This window comes from Patiria miniata, unplaced genomic scaffold, assembly GCF_015706575.1.
Source record: "Patiria miniata isolate m_02_andy unplaced genomic scaffold, ASM1570657v1 HiC_scaffold_1, whole genome shotgun sequence".
Taxonomy (NCBI): domain Eukaryota; kingdom Metazoa; phylum Echinodermata; class Asteroidea; order Valvatida; family Asterinidae; genus Patiria; species Patiria miniata.
The window spans coordinates 31993475-32020431 of NW_024037047.1; the positions used below are offsets into that span (position 1 = coordinate 31993475).

Consider the following 26957-nt stretch of genomic DNA (forward strand, 5'->3'; position numbering starts at 1 on the left):
GTTTCAATTAACTTAAAAACATAAAACCCCCATAAATATTGATTGTATTGGGTTGAAATGTTGGCTGGATGTTAAGGCAGTGGCTGCAATATGCGCCGCAGCACCTTGTAAACACTAACAAAGGTGCTACATAGTGGATCTCATACTTCTCATCAACTTTATTTACATTTCTTAACTAATAGACATTTTTTATCCAGCGCCTTGAGAACCTTATTGTTGGTAGATACATTCGCTATAAAAGACTCCGGTATTTTAAGCATGACTGGCAACACAAGCCTATTAAATATTGAGAAAAAAATATAGACATTATCGGCGTCCATATAAAATAAAACTGCCAAAATAAAGTCACGGTGTGTCCACAAAATCGGCCTTACTATTAAACAGAAACACAATCACAACCATGCAACAACTCAAACACTATTTATTTTGTTGGATTGAAATTTTGGCTAGAGGTTGAGCATTACTAGCAACATAAGCATGTACAATATTTAGAGAAAATAATCAGATTATGGGCGTCAAAAAATGTTTAGTAACACGGACAAGACCCATCCAAAGTGAAGTCACGGTCTACTAGCTATTCAACAGAAAAACAATCATACCTATGACACGCGATAACCAAACAACTATTTATTGTTTTTTGGGGGGATTGAAATGTTAAGCATGACTGGCAACACCGGACTGATCAATATTGAGAGAAAACACACTGATTATCGGCTTCAATATAATTGTTTGTAACACCGACAGTACTGCCAAAATGAAGTCACGGTGTCTATAAAACCAGCCTTACTAATAAACAGAACACAAACATACCTATGTCACACGATAATGACAGCGTTGTTGTTGAAACCCCTCAGCTGGAGTCAAGTTATTATCCGTAAACTATTACATTTTAACTCACCACTGTGACATTGACATTTGACATTTTGACCCTCAAATCAATCCAAACTTGCCTGTACCCAAGGGCAACCCCCTTCTGAAGTTAGAAAACCCAAATCTCATTTCTAACTCAAGTTATGAAATCAGATAATGTGTGAAAACAATTAACCTTTAACTCACCACGGTGACTGTTGTGATACTTCATGAGCACTACTTTGTATGCGCGCAAGCACATTAGGTGAACAGTTCGCCCGCACTCACTCTTACATTATGTCTGATGAATAAAGCTGCAGTGGCACGGAACCTGAGAATAATCTCCTCTGAGTTCTTCATTGATTCATCTCACTTCATGGTGGCAGCGGTGGTGAAAAAGGCCAGAGAACACCCATCACTCTCAACTAAGCAGAGTAACTGAAAACTACCGGAAAGTAGCAGAAATTGTCTCCGCGACAACAACGTTTCCGCTGTGATCGCCAGTGTGAACTGTACATATCCATATGTGTACTCGCCGCGTGCGTAGATTCAGCGCACCACATCACACACTGTATGCCGCACACCCACCGTCGCCAAGCCCACTGCATTCCGCACGCAACGTAACTGAAACTCAGCTTCGTGCGTAGCCTAGCCCGGAGTCATCGCCGGACTGAGCCAAGCCTAAGCCATCACCGAGCCAACGCTGAGACGGACCGCTATACCGTGCTGTGGACAGCACGGACAAGAGAAAACCCCTCGCCCCGAGTAGACCATCGGCATCATAGCGACAGAGGACTTTTTCGTCTTTTTCGTGGAGCTGAGTGAAAGCTGATCAAGCTCCGATTTGACGCGACCGCACCGGGACTCGACCGAGCTTACTCGACCCGTACACACGGTCGACCGGTCAGGGACCAGCCCGTCGCACCATCGCGTGACCAAGGCAAGTCACTACAATAGCTTTGTCAAAAGTCTGATCTACGGGAGTGATCACCAGCCCCCCCCCCCCCCCCCCCACCCAGCCAGTTTACGTAACAATGTACACCTTTGAATCACCTTCATATTGTTAAACATTGTTTCGCTATCGTGCACACATTCTTGTAGCTGTGCGTATGAACAAATAGTTCCGTGAACATCACATGCCCTGTGAACCGCTTCACGCATTTTTACGTCAAGTGTGACCTTTGACCCTATCACTCCGCATCATCGCCGGAACTGTGCGCTTCCCGCTCATCACAGTGAACATTTGCCGTATTCATCCGCCAGTGCCGGAACTGTGCATCAATCATATCTACGGAGGCCTGTACGGGACATCAAGTCAAGTTGGAAATCTGACAGTACATCGCTCATTTCTGTGGAAAAGCAGGACCAACTGTGTTTGGACATTCTTGGAGAAAGGACTGCTCACCAAAAGAACTCTGGACATTTCATATATGAACAATAATATGTGTTTTGACAAATATATTCGTGAATAGTCAAAATTATTATTGAAATAATTATATTGTTGTGATTTTTTGTGATCACTAATCGTAGCACTTACCTTTAAGCTACATTGAAGTTGCTATTGTTTACAATTTCGTTTGCTGTAGCATAGTGAATTGTATCCCAGAGATTTCTATCCCACAGCCCTGCATCATGGCCAAGTTCCCAGAAATAAACTGGGGTGCCACAGACATCGCAGAAGAGTTTAAGCTTTTTAAACAACGGATGGACCTGAACTTCAGGGACCAGGAAATCACCGATCCTGCCAAGCGTGCTGTTAAGATACAAATAGCAGTCGGACCTGGAGGCCTCAAAATGATAAATTCTTCAAGCCTGCCGGCAGAAGAACAACTGATCCTCAACCAGTTATGGGAGTTGTTCGAGAAGCAGCTGCACATCAAAGTGAACTTCCGCATACATCGCCTGGAGCTTATGCGGTATCGCCAGAAACCAGATGAATCCCTGGACAACTTCGTCAACAGATGCCGAGCAAAGGCACACGAATGTAACTTCGGACCAGAGGAAATGACGGAACGCATCATCGAATTAGTGATTGCGTCTACCACATCTGAATGTTTCCAGAAAGATCCTTTAGACAAACCCATTGGATTTAACACCGATGACATGCTTCAAGAGGGACGGAAGTACGAAGCCATCCTTGCTGGCAAAAAGTGCCTTGAGACGTTGGAGGCGTCACACACAGCTGTCCATGCTTTCCGACCCACTGCCAGAATCTGTGGCAACTGTGGTCTATCCCACCCACCAAGACGGTGTCCTGCCTACCGGGACACATGTAAATCATGTGGTTCCAAGGGCCATTGGGCCAAATTCTGCAGAAAGACCCGAAGCCAGGGTAAACGCAAGGGCAAATCTCCGTCCAGACGTGGCCGCAGCCCATCGCGAGGAAATACAACTCGCAGACCAAGATCCAAAAGTCGATCCAATGCCGGCAAGCAGAAGCCAAATGACACCAACAGAGATGAACATGAGGCATACACAACGCTTGACGTTATCTGCCCCGACCTCATCGGCACACACCGACTAATCACAAAAGTTGACACTGGAGCCGGAGGAAACACGTTGCCACTCCGTACGCAGGGATTTTCCTTAGCGGTCGCCCGCTCGCCAAATGCGAGTGAAAACAGCGGCGGGCGAGTCAAAACCCTCCTCTCAGTAGTCCGACGGGCGAGTCAGAAAACGGTTAAAAAAAAATAAAATAACGAAGTTTTCCCTACAGTATTTTTCAATCAATCAAAATGAAAAGTTAAGGGTGATACAACACATGAATACTTTTGCCACGCCGACCGAAATAAAAACATCGGTAGTTCGAATTCGTATCACTCCATGTATATTCGCAGTGCGCTGTGCATTAAATCCCAACGACGAACATGAGGCGAATCAACGTGTATTTGCCATTACACATTGTGCACACATGCAGCGCACGTGATTTACTTCGTCTGCAGTCAGTCCTCACGGTACAGACGTACGTACGTACGTTAACATCGTATTCGTATCATACAACGTGGTGAGGAGAAAACTTTCATGACAGTTTCACTGCCAAAACTTGTGCCCGAACGGATTCTTGGGATGATTTCTTGAACACTATCAAACGAATGTACCGAAAAGATGAGGACAATATGAGATTCGAGGGGCCTATTTTGAATGTAAAGACTAGTGAATGTAAAGTGGACCGTGCTCCGGAAAACGTTATGGATTGACGTGACCAGCGTAAGTTCGTGGGTCGCCCGCCCGCAGCGCTTCTTGGCTAGGCACGCTGATTGCACCATTCTTCGCTAGAAATGCATGGCGCGCGCGAGAGATGTTTTTTTGAAAATACTGGCCTTCTCACTCATTTTCAAACAAGTTAAAACAGTTCAGTTACTAACTTGGTAAACTCCCATTAATACCACGACTGTGTGCAATGTTTTCTTGTTCCTCAAGATAACGCTTTTTTAGTTCGTGTTTTATCAAAACATGTCGGAAATAGAACACCTAAAGCCTTAAGTTCGGAACGAAGCACACTGCATAAATTTTGATTATAACTTCTCCACCTATTTGATTCCTGTTAATTAAAGCCTTGCTCTATGTTAAAGCATGGACGATTAAAGAAACATTGACATCACTTAAAAAGGAACTACATGCAATATTATGTACATGATTAAGATAATTGCCGATTGTATTCATATTGCATAATTTATTATCAAAAATGTTATCAAAAATGCTTATGGTGATTTGATTGAAAGTTACTATTATAAAACATGTGGGCTAGTGTAAAAGGTTGCGGGCCAGTGAAAACTCTGGTTTACTGGCCCGGCCGGCCAGTAAAGGAAAAAGTTAAGGAAAACCCCTGCGTACGATCAAACAGATGTATGGAAGTCGATGGAAGTCTTTCGTCCAGCCTGTGAAGACCAAGCTGACGGCGTACAACGGTACAGAGATTGTATGTCTAGGGTGCAATGAGCTTTTATGCCGCTACAAGACACCGAAGTGGACAAAGAACAGGTTCTACGTCGTAGATGTCCCTGGACCAGCCATAGCCGGCCTGCCCATGTGCTGCGAGCTTGAAGTGGTTACCATCCACTCCACTGAATCGTCACCTCAAGCCCCTGCATCACCCAAACAACCAGGAGTAGGTGAACCTCAAAATCTGTCACATGACACCATCAAGTTGGTCCACGACCTCGTGAAGTTGTACCCCATCTAATTTGACACAATTGGAAACTTCAAAGCCAGAGCAACTCTTCATCTAAAGGAGGATGCTAAACCGAGTATTGACGCGCCCAGGAAGTGTAGCATACACCTGAAGCCGAAGCTCAAAATAGAGATCGACAAGATGGAACAGCAAGGTGTAATTAGAAAGGTCACCCATCACACCGACTGGTGAAGTTCGAAAACCACGAGCTTGAAACAAGATGGGACATTTAGGGTCTGTCTGGATCCTAAGCGGCTGAACCAGAGCCTCAAGAGATGTCCGCACAAAATACCCACACTGGAGGAACTCAACCATGCATTTCTCAAGCCAAATTCTTCTCGAAGCTTGATGCTAAAGCTGGGTATTAGGCCGTCAAGCTCGAGGAAGAATCCCAAGAGCTGACCACCTTTCGAACGCCACTTGGCCGGTACTGTTTCCAGCGCCTTCCATTTGGTCTCTCCATCAGCCAAGACATCTTCCAGCAGTGCATGGACGACATCATAGAACAGGTTCCAGGATGCGTCGGCATTGCTGACGATGTTGCTGTATATGGCCGTACTGAGGAAGAACACGATGCCAACCTCCTGAATCTACTTCAAACAGCCAGCCGTGAAGGCTTAGCTTTTAACAGCAAGAAATGCCACATCAAGACAAACCAAATCAACTTCTTTGGGTCACTGTACTCCGACACCGGCATCCGGCCGGACCCAGGCAGAATTGAGGACATCCACAGCATTCCAACACCTCAGGACAAGGAAGACCTGCAAAAATTCCTAGGCCTGATCACATACGTCTCTGCATATATCCCTAACCTGGCAGACAAAGCAGCGACCCTCAGGGATCTCCTGAAGAAGAATGTGCCATACATGTGGCAGGATGACCATCAAGCAGCATTCGAAGCCTTGAAATATTCCATCACCACTGAAGCGTGTCTCCAGTACTACAACCCAGAGATACACACTGTGCTGGAAGTCGACGCATCACAGAAGGGTCTGGGAGCCTGCCTCCTTCAAAACAACAGGCCGATAGCATTTGCGTCGAAGAGTCTTTCCCCGGCACAAGCTCTAACATATAGAGAGAAACACAATCCCTAGTGTTTGGCATCACCAGGTTCCATAGCTATCTCTTCGGGAAAGAGTTTACACTCCACACTGATCACAAGCCACCTGAGATGATCTGGAAGAAACCCCTCTCGAGTGCACCACCTCGTCTGCAACGCTTGCTAATTAAGGTGCAAGGATACAACTTTGACGTACAGTACAAACCAGGGAAAACAATGACGCTATCAGATGCTCTGAGCAGATTGCCAAACCCGACAAAGAGTGATGACATACCCCTAGACGCCATGTGCATGGACCTTGTGCATTTTGGGCAGTCTAAACAAGAGCAACTGCAGAGAGAAACAGCAAGAGACCCTGTACTAAGTGCACTGTGTCAGATAATATACAGTGGCTGGCCAGACTCCGTCAAGGAACTACCTCGAGACCTACAGGTCTACTGGCCATACAGGGATGAGCTTGGTATCTCCTGGGGAATAATCTTCAAAGGAAGACAGGTCATCATTCCAGACTCACTTCAGACGGATATCTTACAACAGCTCCATACAGGCCATATGGGTATAGAGAAGACAAGACGTCTAGCCAGAGAGTCGGTCTACTGGCCCAACATCAATCGTCATATTGATGAACTTGTCAAAGCGTGTTCCTACTGCCAGGAATCCCAACCCAAATAGCAAAAGAAACCATTGGAGCCACATCAAGTACCTTCGACCCCCTGGACCAAACTTGGCACTGATCTGTTTGAAATCCACGGAACTATCTACTGATAGTTGACTATTATTCGAAGTACCCTGTCGTTCACAAGTTGAACAGCACAACCAGTGCAGCAGTTGCTGGCATCACCTCACACACATTCAGCCTCCTTGGAGCACCAGCTGAGGTTATGTCAGACAACGGCCCCCAATTCGTAGGCAAAAACTACGAAGACATGTGTAACACATGGGGCATCAAGCACACAACTTCGTCTCCACGTTATCCACGTTCAAACGGTTTTGTGGAACGTTCACTCAGAACCGTCAAGACAGTGATCAAGAAATGCCAGAGTCTGGACAAAATGTCGACATAGCACTCTTGAACCTCCGTGCAACCCCTGTGGACTCCAAACTACCGTCACCAGCTGAAATTCTCTTCGACAGACCGAAACAAAACAGATCGAAACAAGTCTCCGACTGTCACTCGCAAAACAAAATCTGGACGCACAATCCGAAAACCAGCCAGATACACTGAATAATATCACACACCCAGATTATACATAGCAGATACTTCAAACAATTTGGTTCAGAAACGATATTTCACATTTAATTTCATATGGAAACAAAACAAATAACCCACACGATTTGAAACAGAACTCAAAGTTTCATATGTTTATTAAACCCGTTTCAGTACATTTATTGTTGTTTAAAGTTAAATTTGTTAACCGTTCAAAAAGGAAAAAAGCAAGAAAGTACCAAAGTCAAATTTCAAAAGAAAGAAAGTACTGAAGTTCACTTTTACTGTTCAAAAAAAAGGTACTAAGACTGTGTGCCACATATTGCAGAGAAACAAAAGTTGTAGTTGTCAGTAAGATATGACCACCAATGTTTCATATGCCTGTCAATTGAAAAGCCATCACTACACATTTCATGTAAATGCTTGCTAATTAAGTAAATTCCAGTTTTATGTGTACACCAATAATTATTCCTGAAATTGTATTTTCAAAAGGGGAGGGATGTTGTGATACTTCATGAGCACTACTTTGTATGCGCGCAAGCACATTAGGTGAACAGTTCGCCCGCGCTCACTCTTACATTATGTCTGATGAATAAAGCTGCAGTGGCACGGAACCTGAGAATAATCTCCTCTGAGTTCTTCATTGATTCATCTCACTTCAGTGACCTTGACATTTTACTTTTGACCCCGAAACCACTGTCCCAATTTGCTTGTAGCCAAGGACAACCCCTTCCAAAGTAAGACACCAAAATGAAACCGCAGTTTTGGACGATAGGTTTAAGGGTCTTTGTGTGAAAATGGTGATATTCTTTGAACGGATTTAGCAATCTATAATTTTTTCTTTCAAAAAGTAGCTCATGAATTTGGCTTTCCAGTCATTATTATTTTTGCTGCTACATATTTTGTTAAAAATATGACATATAATTTTTGGGGTTTGGGCTCCGGTTTGTTTGACCCTGTAGTTTAACAAAAAAGCAAACTGGTGATCTTGAAAGGATACAGAAACGAGCTTGTAGGACCATCCTGGAGAATCAGTACACTTCATACTTTGATGCCCTCAACCTTTGTAACTTAGATACACTAGATAGAAGAAGAGTAGGACATTACATAAAACGTGCTAATGCACTTGGCTCTAATTAGAGAACAACTCCTTTGCTCCCGCTTACGAGGCTAGTCGTGGTGAAACAGTAGGAACAGTAACTGAATAAGTCAACTGTTTGATAGAACCAAGCGCTTCCAACAAAGTCCCATCTCTTACTTCATAAACATTTTAAATACCGGCTCAGTGTGATTTAATTGTGTGCCTTTTTTCTAGGTGCATGTTGTCCTCCCTTTCTGGTATTGTTCCAGTTTCCTTGTTTTTGTGGTGTTTGTGTTTTCGTACAATTGCATTGTACTACCTGGCATTTTCACTCATGTATTATTTTTATTTGTTTGCATTGTGCAAGTTTTTATCGCTTTAAGAATTAATTGCCTCTAATGTTATTATCTTTTGGAATTTATCTGGGACATGATTTGAGACAAATAAAATAAATGAAAAAACCTTCTGAAGTTTGACACCAAAATCTCATTTCTAACTCAAGCTATTATCCGGAAACCATTAACATTTAACTTACAACGTTGACCTTGACCCTTGACCTTTTGACCCCAAAACCTAACCAACTTGGCTGTACCCAAGGGCAACCACCTACTACTAGGGTTAGACACCAAAAATTGTATTTCTAACTCAAGTTATCATCCTGAAACCATTAACCTTAACCTCACCACGGTGACCTTGACCTTTGGCCTGTAGACCCCAAACTAATCCCAACTTGCCTATACCCAATAAGGCAACCCCCTAAAAAAGTTGGACATCAAAATCTCATTTGTAACCCAAGTTATCATCTGGAAACCATTTAACTTTTAACTCACCAGGAGGACCTTGAAATTTACCTATTGACCCTAAACCAATCTCACTAGCTTGTACCCAAGGGCAACCCCCTACCGAAGTTAGACACCAAAAATGTCATTTCTAACTTTATATTGTATCATCCAAGAAACCAATAACCCTAACCTCACCACAGTGTCCTTGACCTATGACCTCTTCACCTCAAAACCAATCCCAACTTGGCTGTTCCCAAAGGCGACCCCCTTTCGAAGTAAGACACCAAAAACAACCTACTCTTTAAAAAACCTGTCGTACTGGTTTGAAATATCTCTTTTAATTAAAATTATGGTTGAGCACATGTATATATCAAGCCTATAAGGTATTCTGACAAATCAACCATGTAGTCTTCCAAAAACCTTTATGGTTATCACGGAAAACAAAAAACTTGCATTAAGGACGTCCCAGTGTACAGAAAACACTCGTGGCTATTGAACACGCAGAAAAATACCTACGCGTTACGATGTTATACTGGTTTGAAATTTCTCTTAATTAGGGTTGAGCACACGTACGTAAAGCCTATAAAGTATTAAGACAAACCAATGTTGTAGTCACTCAAGTCTTTATGGTAGGTTGTCCCCGTGGTGGCAACCCCATTGGTTTGTCCTAATAATTTATAGGCTTAATGTGCATTTGCTCAACAATAATTGCGTGAAATTTTAAACCAGTATAACTATTATATAATGAGTTATTGTTCAAGCTACGTGTAGGTTGTTTCTGCGTGTTCAATAGTCAGGAGTATTTTCTGTACACAGGGACGTCTTTACAGCAGGTTTTCACCGTGATGACAAAAACACGGTTTTGGGGTGACTACATAATTGGTTTTTCTTAATACTTTATATGTTTTATGTACATGTGCTCAACAATGACAAAAAAATATTTCAAACCAGTACGACAGGTATTTATTGAGTTACTGTTCAAGCAACGGGTATGTTGTTTCTGCGTGTTCAAAAGTCAGGAGTATTTCCTGTACACTGGGACGTCTTTATAGCAGGTTATCTAGGTGATGACATCAACAAGTTTGTGGGTGACTACAACATTGGTTTATCGTACTACTTTATAGGCTTGATGTGGTTGTATTTAACAACAATTAAAGGACATTTCAAACCAGTACAACGTGTATTTATTGAGTTATTGTTCAAGCAATGCGTTATGTTGTTTCTGCGTGTTCAATAGTCGGGAGTATTTCCTGTACACTGGGCCGTCTTTATGGCAGGTTATCTAGGTGATGACATAAAAAAGTTTGTGGGTGAATACAACATTGGTTTGCCCTAATACTTCATAGGCTTAATTCAAATTTGCTCAACAATAATTTAGAGCCATTTGAAACCAGTACGACATGTATTCACTGAGTTATTGTTCAAGCAAAGCGTATGCTGTTTCTGCGTGATCAATACTCAACGTGTGTTTTCTGTACACTGGGAGGTTTTTATCAGGTTTTCTCTGTGATGACGAAAAAAAGTTTTGGGGTGACTACAACATTGGTTTATCTTAATACTTCCCAGGCTTGATATAAATGTGTTTAACAATAATTAACGGACATACCCAGAACGACATATGTTTATTGAGTTATTGTTCAAGCAACGAGTAGGTTGTAAGGAGTATTTTCTGTACTCTCGGACGTCTTTATGGTAAGTTTTCTCCGTTATGACAAAGAAAAAGGGTTTTGGGTGACTTCCCCATTTTTTTTGTCCCACTACTTTATAGGTTTAATGTACATATGCTCAACAATGATTAAATGAAATTTCAAACCAGTACAATTGATATTCAATGAGTTATTGTTCAAGCAAAGCGTTCAAAATACACGTTCCTCACATGTTTTTTCTGTACATTGGGACTTTTCAATACAAGTTTTCTCCGTGGTGACAAAAAAAGGTTTTTGGATGACTTCAAAATTGGTCTGTCCTAATACTTCATAGGCTTTATGTACATGTGCTCCACAACAAATTAAAAGATATTTCAAACCAGTACAACATGTATTTACTGAGTTATTGTTCAAGCAACAAGTAGGTTGTTTCTGCAAGGTCAATAGTCAAGAGGAGTATTTTCTGTACACTGGGACGTCTGTGTGGCAGGTTTTCTCCGTGACGACAAAAAAAAAGATTTGGTTGACTACCCCATTGGTTTGTCCTGATACTTTATAGGCTTAATGTACATAGGTTGAACAATAACAAAAAAAATCTCAAACCAGTACAATTGATGCATTATGGCCAGGAAATAAAATTTCAAACTAGTACAACTGGTATTTAATGAGTTATTGTTTAAGCATGGCGTAGGTTGTTTCTGCATCTTCAATAGTCGGGAGTATTTTCTGTACAATGGGACGTTCTTAATATACGTTTTCTCCGAGATGACCAAAAAAGATTTTAGGTGACTACATCATAAGTTTGTCCTACTACTTTGTAGGCATTATGTATATGAGCTCAACAATTAATAATACCTCACTTTTGCACAGAAACGATAGTCCAGCTGGTCACACTATTTCAAAAATTAAGTGATACATTGAATTGAATTGTGGCCAGATGATTGTTCATGAAAAGTAGACAAAAAAGACAGAAGACTTAAAAACGAAATATCGATTTTCTCTCCCTCCACACCGTCTTGTGTCGCAGTGCGGAGAAAAACTTGGTAATGGGCTGCAGTTGCAGTCCAAGCAAAAAAAGTTGCCTTACTTTGACACAGTACCGATAGTTGTGCTGACACGTTATTTCAAAAATTAAGTGATGCATTAAATATAATTTTAGTGAGATGAAATGTTTTTATCTCATTCAACAGTGTCTTGTGTCGCAACACGCAGGAAAACCTGGCGATGGGCTGCAGTGGCAGTCAAAACAGAATATTTGCCTCATTTTGCACAAAAACAATATTCCTGCTAGACACGTTATCTCAAACAGTAAGTCATGCATTAAACTTAATTTTGGTCAGATGATTGTTCATGAAAAGTAGACAAAAAAAAACAGAAGATTTCAACGAAATATTGTTTTTCTCTCCCTCAACACCGTCTTGTGTCGCATTGCATAGAAAAACTTGGCAATAGGCTGCTTCGGTAGTCCAAACAAAAAAGTTGCCTTACTTTAAAACAGGACCGACAGTCGTGCTGGACACGTTATCCCAAAAATTAAGTGATGCATGAAATTTAATTTTGATTGTTCATAAAAAAGTAGACAAAAAGACAGCAGATTTAAACGAAATATTGTTTATCTCTCATTCAACAGTATCTAGTGTCGCAACACGGATACAAACTTGGCGATGGGCTGCAGTGGCAGTCCAAGCAGAACAACCGCCTCACTTTGGCAAAGAAACAATAGTCATGGTAGACACGCTCAAAAAATTTAGTGCTGCATTGAATTTAATTTTTGCCAGCTGATTGTTCATGAAAAGTAGACAAAAAGACAGAAGATTTAAACGAAATATTGCTTTTCTCTCATTCAACGGTATCTAGTGTCGCAACACGGAGAAAAACATGGCGATGGGCTACTGCAGCCTGGACTGCCACTGCGGCAGTCCAAGCAGAACTTTCGCCTCACATTTGCAAAGGAACGATAGTCGTGGTAGACACGCTATTTCAAAAAATAAGTGATGCATTGAATTTAATTTTAGTCAAAAGATTGTTCATGAAAATAGAAAAAAAGACAGAAGATTTAAACAAAACATTGTTTTTCTCTCATTAAACAGTATCTAGTGTCGCAACATGGAGAAAAACTTGGCGATGGGCTGCAGTGGCAGTCCAAACAGAACGATGACCTCACTTTTGCACAGGAACGATAGTTGTGGTAGACACGCTATCTCAAAAAATTAACTGTTGCATTGAATTTGATTTTTGCCAGCTGATTGTTCATGGAAAGTAGACAAAAAATACAGAAGATTCAAACGAAACATTGTTTTTCTCTTTTTCAACAGTATCTAGTGTCGCAACGCGGAGAAAAACTTGGCGATGGGCTGTCGTGGCAGTCCAAGCAGAACAATCGATTCACATTTGCAAAGGAACGATAGTCGTGGTAGACACGATATCTCAAAAATTAAGTGATGCTTTGAATTACATTTTTGCCAGCTGATTGTTTATGAAAAGTAGACAAAAAAGACAGACGATTTGAACGAAATATTGTTTTTTTTCTCATTGAACAGTATCTAGTGTTGCAACACGGAGAAAAACTTGGCGATGGGCTACAGTGGCAGGCCAAACAGCCATGTCGGTTGGCGCTGACGAGCCTTGCTAAGGGACTTACTGCACAAAAACGAAATTGGGGCATCAGCTACTGCATCTAAAAGCCTCAGGCCTGCCGCTTTACCGATTTGCATGCTGGATGGACCATTCATCCGCTTCCCAACGGTATAAAGTTTGTCCAGCACCGTCCCTGTTAAAGTACCTTTAGACTGCGATACATGAGTGCCATGTCGGTTGGCGCTGACTGGCCTTGCTATGGGACTTACTGCACAAAAACGAAACTAGTGGCATCAGCTACTACACCTGCAGTTTTCTCAAAAAGTTTGAGGTCTGGCGCCTTTCCGATTTACATGCTGGTTAGCCCATTCATCCGCTTCCCAACGGTATTAAATTTGTCCAGAACCGTCTATGTAAGGTACGTTTAGACTGCAATACGTGACAGCTATGTCGGTTGGCGCTGACAACCCTTTCTATGGGACTTACTGCACAAAAAACTAAACTAGTGGCATCAGCTACTACATCTGCAGTTTTCTCCAAAAGTTTCAGGTCTGGCGCCTTGCCGATTTGCATGCTGGTTGGCCCATTCATCCACTTTCCAACGGTATAAAGTCTGTCCAGAAAAGTCCATGTTAAGGTACAAAAGTCCATGTTAAGGTACACAAACGAAACTAGTGGCATCATCTACTGAGTATTGATTGACATTTCATTTGCACCCATATAAATTTTTGCCTTGTTTTGAGAAAAGTCAATTTTTGGCCGATTTTGACTGAAATTGTAAGGCTAACCCCTTGCATTTTTATCAATTTTGGCGAAAAAATGAAATTTCTTAAAAGTTGCTAGAAAGATGCCCTAAGGGCTTTAGAACCAATTTAAAATCGATTGCTGGACAGATGTGCTATTGAAGGGGAAATTCTGTCCAAAAAATTAAGGTAAAATCGTTCCAAATTTTTTTCTTCAAAAATTGACGTTTTTTTGCCCAGATCTTCAAAATTATGTGTGTTGATTGATGTTTCTCTTTCATCCAGATAAATTTCTGCCTTGTTTTGAGAAAAGTCAATATTTTGCCGATTTTGACAAAAAAATGTAAGGCTAACCCCTTGCATTTTTTTCAATTTTGGCCAAAAAATGGAATTTCTTGAAAGTTGCTAGAAAGATGTTCTAAAGGCCCTAGAACGCATTTCAAATTGATTAAAAAAAATTAACTAAAACGTGACTTTCTTTCCATTGTATATTTATTAGAAAACACAAGAAAGTTTAATTTTTTTGGAAAATTTAAAGAATAAACTGTTTAGGAACTTCTATCAATCAAAATGCATTGCAACAGGTGTAAGTGACACTCAAATTACATTTGTGTTTGTCCTTTTGTGATATATTTCATTGCACTTTTTTTTTATTTTTTTTTTTTATATTTTTTACTTCGTATGCACAATTGTTTTTCTCGGTGGTTTTGCATGTCTTTTCATTTCTTATTAATAATTAACTAACCTCACAAAAGGATAAACGCAATATATATATCAAGTGTTGAACTTGCCTCGCATCAAATATTTTTTTCACATAATAGCTAAATTAGACAAAATATAGCCCTGTAATGTTTCAAAATAATCTAGGAATTTCTTTTTTGGAGGAGGGGGGGGATTCCCATGTTTTATCTTCCCGTTTAAACTCTTATTCACAAAATGGCAAAATACAAAAACCTGGCTCAACCGTGTACAGTCATGTAGTCGTTGCTTATGTAATAATCATCTATGATATTTTAAAGTGATTATTAATTTCTCAAATTTATTGGCCGTCTACCCAACTTTTTTCCTCATTTGGAATCGTTTATATTTGTTTGTATGAATTGGTTTAAATAGTTGTATGTCAATAAGACTAAGGAATTAAACAAAATGAATAAAACTTGAAAGATGTGAGACACTTGATATCATTGAAAGGTTATCAGTATTTGTATGATATTTTTTTTTGATAGAGCTTTTTGGGCGTTGGAAAAAATGGGGCCTAGCGATTTTTTTTTGACTTGTTGATGTGTCCATATGTGACCCTGAGTCTAAAATGCATATCCTATGGGCTCCCGCTTTTATAAAATGTGGCCCCACCCCCGAAGAGGCAAATTTCTGGATTTTTTCTAGCAGCTCTTAGGTGAGCTAATTAGCTAATTATTTTCTGAATCATTTCTTTGTACACGAAGGCCCGCACTTTTTAAAATGGCAAAATACAAAAACCTGGCTCAACCGTGTACAGTCATGTAGTCGTTGCTTATGTAATAATCATCTATGATATTTTAAAGTGATTATTAATTTCTCAAATTTATTGGCCTTCTACCCAACTTTTTTCCTCATTTGGAATCGTTTATATTTGTTTGTATGAATTGGTTTAAATAGTTGTATGTCAAAAAGACTAAGGAATTAAACAAAATGAATAAAACTTGAAAGATGTGAGACACTTGATATCATTGAAAGGTTATCAGTATTTTGCCTACTTTTGTTTTAGTTGTTGGCGGGAGGGGTCAAACTACTACAAAAGTAACAAAACCCAGCTGAAATGACATTTTATTATTCAGGAGTGATTGGGGGCGGGGTGCGCACATGAAGGCACGTCAGGGAATATAAAAAAAATTAGGTGTTTTGGTAAGGGAAATCTTTACTCTTAAAAGGAAATAAAAAATACCTTTTAAGATTGTCCAATAAAAATACCCGAACTTGCTTACGCCGGCCAAATCGCAATTTGCATGCCCCCATGGGCTTTTAAAAAGAACTTTTGCAAATGGGAAAGACACTTTGGAAACAACCAATCAGGTTTTGTGCGTAAACCTTACCAGTCAGCCGATCACGCTAAATTGACTTCGGCCAAACCACAAGTCCCATTATAAGGAATAGGTAAACCGGACCATTTTTTCCAAGAGTGTGTCTCTAATGGGGGTGTCGGGGTGTTTGTTTGTTTGTTTGTTTGTTGGGGGTGTTGGGGTGTTTGTTTGTTTGTTTTTTGTTTTGTTTTTTTGTGTTGTTCCCATGCAGTACAGAAAACCGGCTGGACAGAATGCTTGCCTGACAAATCATAAAAAAGGTCCCTTTTGGGGGCGTGCCACACTTTTTTCATAAAAGGGGGCATATTCCAAAAGTGGGCCTGCGGGAACCCATATGCATTTCAGGTATACATTCTCTGAAACTCTCAGGATCACCTATGGACACCTCAAGGAGTTAAGGCTTTGTCCCATTTTTTTTCCAACGCCCCTGGGTTTGCCTTTTTGAATTTCCAAATGGCAGCCATTTTAAACATCTGTCCTCCATATTGTAGCAAGGGCGGATCCAGGAATTTTTGCGGGGGGGGGGGTTCATCAGCCAAAAAATCTGAAAATGTACACAGTTTTTTTTGTTCAAATACGACGATTAATAACACTGGATTACACAATGGTGTACCGTATTTTGAACAGGCGGACATTATACCTGTATAATTGTTTTAGGGGTGTCACAGGGGGGGGGGGGGGGGGGGGGGGTTCGACTTATTTTACTTATTTTTTACGAATTTGTATGATAATTTTTTTTGATAGAGCTTTTTGGGCGTTGGAAAAAATGGGGCCAAGCGATTTTTTTTTGACTTGTTGATGTGTCCATATGTGACCCTGAGTCTAAAATGCATATCCTATGGGCTCCCGCTTTTATAAAATGTGGCCCCACCCCCGAAGAGGCAAATTTCTGGATTTTTTTCTAGTAGCTCTTAGGTGAGCTAATTAGCTAATTATTTTCTGAATCATTTCTAGGTACACGAAGGCCCGCACTTTTTAAAGTCATGACCCCGCCCATAAAAGGGCCAGAAAAAAATGGCATCAAGTGGTTTTGAACTCCTTGAGGTATCTGCAAGTGATCCTGTGGGTTTCAAAGAATGCACCCGAATATGCATATGGGCTACCGGACCTCAAGCCCACTGACTAAAAACAGTTTATATGCGATTCACAGAACATATAAGGAGAGAAAGGGCTTTCATATGAAATGCTGAATAAGTTATACCTTCACAGAGGACTACTGTAGTTTGAACATATCTTGAACAATTGTTTTGAGAAATAATGTTCTCAGAAACATATAGCTAGGCCGGTATCGTTTTTTTTTAAATTGAAGCTAGCTGCAAGTATAATGTATAACACGCTCCCCAAAGAGATCTATAGTTGCATACTATTTTCATTACCAAACCCTCTACAATTGTTTAGAATATAAACAATATTTGATCGCAACATGGGCGTCGCGAGGGCGGTGAGTCAAGGGGGCGCTCACTCCACCCCCTCATTCCTAGAAAGGAGAAGAAAGGAGAAGGGGGGGGGGGTGGAGAAAGAAAAAGAGGGGCGAAGTCATATTGCCGTTAATTTAACTGGGAGGGGGGGGGGGGCACTGTCACCGTTAAGGGGGTAATTGTATTCGATGGATCCGTGCACTACAAGCTTGTTCTTTTGTTTCATTATCTAGAGATTGTTTTTTTATTTTCTCGGCAGTGGCCAAAATATACACGTTTAGATGATTAAACATTTACGATATTTGATAATTCCAACGCTTAAGTTACTGGCCTTGTAATGGATTCATCGACCCTTGCTAATGGTCATAATTATTTCATATCCATCGAACCTTCAGCTATAATGATCATAATTATTTCATATTCTCCACGGAAGGTGTTATGTTTTTGGTAAAAATGCACTTAAAGAGTTAACCTTGGTATTGGTGTCCTCTTTGAACAATTTAAAAGCCACTTACGTGAGCAATTACAGGCCTAATTGACGATGTTTTGTACCAGTTCCTAACGCTTTGGTCTACACAAAAAATAACAGCGCTGTCGTGTGTAGGTCGTCTATCCGTGCAAAACGTGAGCACTCGTAGCCAACACAAGCCTGCTAACACATCTTGCTTTGACATATTAGAATCACTGAGAATCACAGACCATCTTAGAATACGAAGGATCATATTAGAAAGTCAGGCGAAAATGATACCAACGCCACTGGTGGGTTTCCTGGTGATTTGTGTAGGTGAGTACAATGCTGTTACAATTGTAATGGCGTAGCAAAATTATACTAAGTTTTCTTGGCTATTTTTTTCTGTGGAACTTCCACGATACAGGTGTAAAGGTAACTAATGAAAGCTATATTGTTCTCCGAATGCTGTCATTCAGGAATTGCTGAGAGGAATTCGATCTGTATTGACAAATCTATTATTGATCAAGTACCAAATAGATACGTAACTAAAATGATTTTGCTCAAAGCCTGTCAAATTCTTCTCGGACGAAATTTGAATTTACATTTGGTAAATTGAAATGAAAAGGTTTTCAACTTATAATTACCATTAACTTTTTTTTTGTCAGCGTCACACATCTTGATATTGAAATTAAAACATTTCAAGCGAGTAACTAACAAGTTCCCCACACTTTTTTTTTTTACAATGGGGGATATCATAATCGTTGTCCTCAACCTATATATGAATCTCATGGCTCAGAAAAGGTAATACAAATAATCAAAAACTCGACAATTATGTTTCAATGGTATTTTTTTTTTTTTGCCAAAAGAAATTGGTCAAATTTGGTCAGAAATTACCTCAGATCGCACTACAGCGTCTAGAATCCCTAAAGCGGGCACCAAATTTCCCCACCCCAACCCCACTTTTTTCGTCTCCAAAGAAAAATTGCAGCCTAAATATAAATCTATAGCTCCGATAGGTATTAAGTTTTGCCCAAAAAAATGGTTTAGGTGGTCAGTATTGCCTCATTGCAACAAAGAGCGTCAAAAATCCAACATCATTTCGGGGCCCTTAAGCGGGCCAAAACCCCACGCCGTTATAGTTCGCGCTTCGCGTTCGCATAAGTGCTCATCAAGGTATCCCCCCCCCCCCCTAACTCCTGAGAAGCGATTGACGCCGTTAAACCTGCTTATGTTATAAATGCCCGTTAATGTTTTTGCTCCATGCTCGGGTGAGGCTTAGCAGTTTCCATTGAAATGCAAGTCCCGTGTTAAAAACAAGGTTTTCAGGCATGCGTTCACAAATCAACCTAAATGCGTTTTCTTTTTCCTCCTACTTTCTTTGAGAAATTCACCTCACCTCTGCGAGAGTATGTTACTTGGGCAGCGAGCCGGACCCTCAGCGGGAAAGCAAACTTCGCTGGGTGTTGCGTTCTGCGTCCGACCCTTGCGAGTGCACCAGTATCGTACCCGGCGGATTGAGCAATCCTAAGTTCGCGCTGCCTGCAATACACCAGTTCCCCAATTCCGAACCGGTCTTGTTTTCAACGAACAAGACGGAGATTCGTGAACGGCTCAACTGCCCAGGTGAGGATCCAACTGTTTGTTTATTTTTGTTCGTTTGTTTTTGTTGGACAAGGAACAGTTTTATTGGATTTAATGGGCACGATGGTAAAGGCACCATGCCCTCTGTTTGGCCAGTAAGATGAGAATAAATGAACTTAAACGGGACCAATTTAATTATAAACGGGACCACATTTATCGTCAAGATGTATCTGTGCTCAAAGTGATTTGGGTGTTATGAATGCAGACGAAAAGTCCCATCACAAAAAAAACACATCTACGAAACAAGAAACTGTATTTTGAAAACAAGAAAATGAATCAAATTTTTAAGTTAAAATAAATCGGCTGAGTTTCCTAAGTTGTGCATGTAGTTGGCTGGCTGGTACTCTTTAAAGGGGCACTAAGTCCTGAAATCCCCGAAAAGTGTCATGTAAAACGCGCGTTGAGCGATGATGTTAATCGGAAAGAACAGTTGAAAGTAGGATATAAACATACACACATCCATCCTTTAAAAACCGGGCGTTTGTGTGTTATTTGGGCCCTCTGCCTGTAGCGATGACTCAGTGTACCAAGGAGACCAAGAGAACATCAAAACACGTGCTGACTTTACCTCGGTGATTTTTTTGTGATTGACAGAAACGTAATTGTGAACATTTTAAGTCAAATACAGTACTTCTCCTCTTCCATCATTCCTACATTTTCTATTCAGATCCTTTCAGATTTGGTACAAACATTTGTAAGTCACCGCTGAGGCCAAGGGCGCAAATAAAGTACTTTTTCCATGCTTTACAAGAGTACCATTCAATAACCAATAAAATTATTGTGCAGACAAAGGTAAAAATTGGTACTTTTTGTACGCCATTAGTGTCAGCTTATTTGCCAACACGCATTGTTTGATCACGTGATCATGATTTTAACCATAATGTAAATAGCAAATGTACACATTTTCGAATCTCCCAAAAATGCATAGTTGTATGAACTTATATAAAATAGCCCAAATGTACCTAAATTTTGTTTCAATCGGTTGCCGTGGCAACATGGCCATTCCACAGAAGTGGTGTTTATTCAATACATACTCCGATTAACATCAGGAAAATTCACGAATTCAAATAAGAATTATTACAAAAATAAGTTTCGGAGGAGCCTTGTTGCGCCCCAGTCCAGATAGGATAAACTGTCAAACCTCTTGGTATTACTTAAACTTGACCACTGCTGACCCAACTGCAGAACCAACTGTGGGTGTCAGGGCGCCCGACTGTGAAGCCCTATATGAAGCCGGTGAGAGGACGAATGGTGCCTACACCATCTACCCATCGCAGTATCCAGAGGGTTTACGGGTCTACTGTGATATGGATAATGAAGGTTGGATCGTAAGTTAATCCCATTCCCCAATCAATTATATTTCGTCACTGTTTGAAGGTACTTAATAGCAAACCTATGCATCACAGCGTTTAAACCACTGCAATATGAAATTTGCTAACAATTGGAAACTATACCTTCTTGTCACTTCAATGAAACAAGTACAGTCGAACACCTTTATAACAAGGTCCTTGGGACTTTAAGAATTACCTTTAATTGTTATAACAGGTACCTTGTATTATCAGTAATGGAAAACGAAGAAAAACAAAGACTTGGGACCTAAAATTTTGCTTTTTATAAACAGTATCTTGTATTAACTCTTCTTATCAGTGCTCGACTTGTTGCAACACACATAGTAATGTGCAGAAAAACAAGATGAGCTGAATTTCCACTGCACGTTTCCTTTAAGTTCGAATGCTACAATCAACGCTCTTCACTCTAAAACTCTGATCCTGGTTCTATTGGCCTCGCGCTTTAATTTCCAGGTCAAAATGACACAAGAAATCCTATAACATATATATATATAAATAGCGGTGATGATGAAAGAAAGATGGCAATAACTTAAAATCCTGGTAATAAGAATGGTTACAAAGAAAGTAAACGATACTTTCAAACGAAAAGTGCAGCAGTCCTAATGAAGTTTTTGTTTTCATCGTAACTTTTCTATTCTTTTGAAATCCATTTGATTTGCATAATAGTTATCTTGAATGTGCAAAGATTAGATTGCACACAATTAAACGGAAAGAAAAGTCAGAATCTATTTTCCTTGCTGAGGATCTGTTGTTTTGTAAAACATTGCCCAATCGTTTTCAATCTATTTTTTTCTTTAGGTATTTCAGCGACGCGTGGATGGATCGGTGAATTTCACCCGTGGCTGGGCCGATTACCGTGATGGCTTCGGTGATCTGATGGGGGAGTTCTGGTTGGGCAACGAGGTCATCCACCGTCTGACCGACAATCCCGGGCAGACCTGGTCTTTGAGAATGGATCTTCGAAATGACGTTGGAAGCACCGGGCGTGGAGAGTATCAGCCTTTTAACATTGGGGCTATTACGTACGAGCTGCATCTTGGAAGTTCGTACTCTCTATATTACATAGGTAATTGTTTGTCATTGTCATTCAGAAATACCTTTAACAGTTTACCCAGGTTTACGTTCCCATTCCTTTTGTTGGAGAGTCCGTCACGTTGACGGTTTTAAACCGTTGATGAAGTGATCGGCTGGCCTTTTTTATACACTGTTCCAGTGTCACATGAAATTTGGACTCCTATGACATCCAGCCCTTTTTACTGTTTTATTGGTTGAATATTCACATCCTCATGCACGTAGGCAGCGCAATACTACCAGTGAGTCCGTATTTCATATTCCTAAATTCACAATACACCAGCACAGCTGCCTTATGCGCCACATCGCGATAGGGAGTTGTTTACGACTTTGCGCGAGATGGACATTCCATAATTATAGTTTTTCGAAAACTATGAAGTGAAATAGGTGAACGAAATCATTGAAAATTCAGAATGACTTGCGTTGACTTCTGGACCGAAACGTTTGATTTTGGACCGGAAAGGTATTGATGAATGGGTTTGCCGAGGGTAATTATCAGAGAAGTAATTCAAGACTCAGACCGGTCTTAAACAAAGTATTTAAAACCAGTCAAGCACACATTTCGTCACCGTCACCACGAAGTGACCCTATTAACCCCGCAAATTGACAAATGTGTGTTTCGAGATACAAACGATTAAGTTGACCATGTTTCTTTTTAGCCTAACAATTCATATTTTGCTACATTATATAGTACGCGACCTATATAACTTGGAACAAAACAGTCATCTAATCACGCCTTTTTCTTTGATTTTTAGCTAATCAGGTATCTATCACCGGACTAAATGGCCAGCCTTTCTCCACGTACGATCAAGATAACGATGACGAGTCCATGGCGAATTGTGCACAGCAGGAGAGAGGCGGTTGGTGGTTCAGCACCTGCAGCGGCAGCAAACAGAACTTGAATGGCGAATACCAAACCAGCATCCAACGTGGCATCGGATATGGCACGGCAGCGACAGGCCGGAAGATGGTGTGGTGCGAAATGAAAACCCGGCGTGTGTAGGCAAAACTCCAAGGCTATTAAACACTTTTAATAGTACGTTGTACCTAAAATATATACTGTATACCGCAGCAGAAATCTGAACTTATGGTTAGCATTTTTCACAGATATAGGTTTCCCAGCTATTTTAAAACTTGTATCACACGGGGGGGTACTTCTGAGGTGTACGCGATTAGCAAACATTTTATTCCTCTTTTAAAATATAGGTTTTCCCGGCTATTTTAACACTTGTATCACACAAATTCCCTGTATCGATACTTTAATTTCGTCCCCGAACATCGCCAAGCTCAATTCTCAATTTGAATTTCAAAAAGCCACCACTAGATTTTATTTAAGGTTCAGTATAATTCAAACTTTTACCATTCCGATTCGTCCAAAATCTTTGAAATTCGTCTCGTGAAGCATTCGGCGTTGAATCGAAAAAGCAAATTCGTTTTTTTGTCATTCGTTTTAATGTTCTTGTCGTTTCATTTCATTTCTGGTGACTTAAAACGTTACGATTAAACATGTGCCCAATCTTTGGACTTGTTTTTGCATTAATCAAATTTAAATTTCTAACAAATATTTCTCATAAATGAAAGTGTAGCTGTAACTTTTGAGTTTTCTTTGACAATTAACATGAAAATCAGAAATTGAACTTTCACATTATGCTCTTTGCTTAGCATATGTAAAGCATTAAGATCAAACACCTTCGTAATGTTGCTCTTTGATATATGTACATGTATATAAATAAAACAACAGAAATAAGGTATGTCTATCAAAGAACAGCATTAAGAAGGTCTTTGAACTTAAAGCCTAGTGTCAATGTCATAAGTGCATATTGTGAAATGTCAATTCCTGATATAATGTCAATTGTGAAACACAGAAATAAAAATTCATACCTTACAGCTAACTATTTTTATTTATACATATAAGGAAATATATGTCGAATTATCATTGTTTTAATATGCATAATTCTTCAAATAAGTCTAAATATTGGGCGCATTTTCTAAACGTATACAATTTAAGTCACCGGGGACGAAATGTAATGACAACAACATGAAAACGAATGACAAAAAACGAATTTGCTTTGTCAATTCAACGCCGATGGCTTCGCGAGACGAATTTCAAAGATTTTGGACGAATCGGAATGCTAACAATTTGAATTATACTGAACCTTAAATAAAATCTAGTGGTGGCTTTCTGAAATTCAAATTGAGAAGTGAGCTTGGCGATGATCGGGGACGAAATTAAAGTATCGATATAGGGAATTTGTGTGATACAAGTGTTAAAATAGCCGGGAAAACCTATATTTTAAAAGAGGAATAAAATGTTTGCTAATCGCGTACACCTCAGAAGTACCCCCCACCCCCATTTGACTTTTAATTAGAATGTCGCGCACAAGCACCGTTCCAACATGAAACAAATATTATTCAATTAAAATTTAATCGATTGATGGTCAGTAACATAAAACGACAGATCCTGTCCATGCTTAAGAATGGCCTAATAAGCGCTAAAGTGTTTGCCGTTAATTAGAAGTTCGAGTGCAAGAGCGGAACCTTCACTAAAAGCTAATTGAGCCGAATATACTGCAAGATCCACAACTGCTTATTACCGTGCATTCTGTGCTTACGAACGAGTAATCATGCGCTCAGGAATTATGTTTATGCTTAATTAAAACTTGAGCACAATATATCATTCCATCATTAAACGGTATAGTGAAGGAGGCGGTTTGGGCAAAATGTCAACTTAAGAATGGAAAATCTCATGCAAAGTCTACTTCAGAACGGCAGGTCTTACCGCTAATTACAGTTGCACAGTACGGAAGCACACTTGTCATAAACGTTTGTCATAAGGTATTTTAACCTTTCTTTCATAATATACATAATTTCCAGTGCATTGTGTACCTATTGGTGGTAGAAAAAGTGCGCTATATAAGACTCCGGTATTATCGGTTTTCCCGGCTATTTTAAAACATTTATCATTCGAATTCACCGCTTCTAATTTTAAAATTCGTCCATCAACCTCGATTTAGTGCACTTCTAATGTTTAATTTTGTCTTTTGTCAGACAATTTCAAATTCAGTTCAAGCAAACTGAATCAATGAGCACGTTTTTGTCCAGGAGTATTCGATTTCGTCTCGTCTACGCCGAACCTTGTTATCCACAAATCAAATTCGTCTAATTGATTTATAAAAGACGAATTCGATCAATAATTGCTGCCATTCGGAAACAGCTTCAACGAATTTGATCTGTTATGACGAATATTCTTGACCCGGTGACTAAAAAGGGTGATCAAACTTTGAAATTGATTGGAAAATGACCGAATTGGTTTTGTTAAAAGCGTGTGAAACTTTTCTTGGACGAAATTGAATGTTAGAGTTGTTGATTTTGAATAAAAACTGATTTAAAATAGCCGGGAAAACCTATATTAGATTCTTGTGCCAGCTTAACTCACCACTTATTCAGGAAACTTGGAAACAGTGGGTTATTGGCCTTTGGTTTGAAATCCATGGTGCTCGGTCATCCACGGCTGAAGAGATGCAAATCAGATACCAATGAAAAGCTAATGACATACCCTTTAAGATGGAGCCACTTTGACAGTGTTTAACTTCATAACTTTTGCACATTAACCTATCATGTTCAATACACCTTGTACACTGGGGTAAATTGTTGAACAACTTTCACGTCGGGTATTGGTGACTAAACATTTAAAACTGGATTGATATTGAATATTTAGCAAATAAGTGGGGACCAATCAAATTGAAATTGCCCTATATAGGGAAGAACAAATATTATACAGGTAAATATTATTGTGTTGCTGTTGTAAGTTATCGCACGCCACTGTACATGTAGTTAAACTTGCACACTTCAACATTCGCATACCATATGCATTAATCTGTACAGTGTTGTAATCTTAACCGTAATCCTAATGATTTCAAGTTTTGTAATATAATTGTGCCTTTGACAGTTTTGCTGTATAGTAAAGGAAAAGCGTTTATAATTCACCGTGTAGTAGGAAGGGCGTGTCTGAGTGGAAAGAGGAGGGCGTTTCGGCCCCTATTTTGCCAAATAATACTCTTGATTATAGTTGTTATAGTAGTTATAGTAAGACTGGTACCTTATTGAGAAGACTTGCACACAAACAAAAACCAACAGAAACCCTCTCATAACCCCGTTAAAAATACTCCCTCAAAAAACGTTTTCAGCATTTTTCGACGATATAATTCGTAAAAGCATTAGGGATGTGACCACTGAAATGTCTGCTTCTGACCAGTATTTTGTGTGAAACTATTTAAAATAAACTGTCTCCTCATTAAGTTGTCATTTCATGCTGTACTAAGGTACCATTTCCTGTTGTAATAGATTGCAGGTATCAAACATAGTTGTTAGAATTGTCTTGACAGTTGACTTTTTGTACGTGTTCACATTTCGCTGTTTCAATCCGTAATTAACTATGTAATGAAATCATTCTGTTAAGTTCATTTTGTACATACGTCAGTAGAATTTAAATATTATAGTTGGTTAGGACTAATATTATAGTTACTTATGCCTGACCCGATATTTTCTGTGGAAATATCACTATTTTAAAATGGTCATAACTAATATGTGTTATCTCCGTACAGTCGGGCGATTTCTTTCAATGTTTGACAGTGTGCACATTCATGCCCTCAAACTCTAAAATCAATACATTGTGAACGATAATTATATTACAAAAAAATGTTGATGGTAAGGTGGTACAAAGATTTATATTTTATAACAACAAATGTATTCCTGTTAGCATATGGGATTAAACATCATGTGTAATAGTATACAAATAAAGAATGTTTGTGAGTGCGATGGTAAGAATAATTTCATGAGGTGACATAAGAA

At 39.8% G+C, this 26957-nt stretch overlaps 2 protein-coding genes across 2 annotated transcripts; both read left to right on the plus strand.

Annotated features, from left to right (window-relative positions):
• The first annotated feature begins 6191 nt into the window (after positions 1–6191).
• LOC119732875 (uncharacterized protein K02A2.6-like) lies at positions 6192–6752 on the plus strand. Its single transcript, XM_038206474.1, has one exon. The coding sequence runs from the start codon at positions 6192–6194 to the stop codon at positions 6750–6752; it is 561 nt and encodes a 186-aa protein (XP_038062402.1).
• Positions 6753–18335: 11583 nt separating this feature from the next.
• Positions 18336–23109, plus strand: LOC119732886 (fibrinogen C domain-containing protein 1-A-like). The gene is made up of 5 exons (XM_038206480.1): positions 18336–18378; positions 19429–19668; positions 20872–21014; positions 21834–22077; positions 22862–23109. The coding sequence occupies exons 1-5, from the start codon at positions 18336–18338 to the stop codon at positions 23107–23109; spliced, it is 918 nt and encodes a 305-aa protein (XP_038062408.1).
• The last annotated feature ends 3848 nt before the right edge of the window (positions 23110–26957 follow it).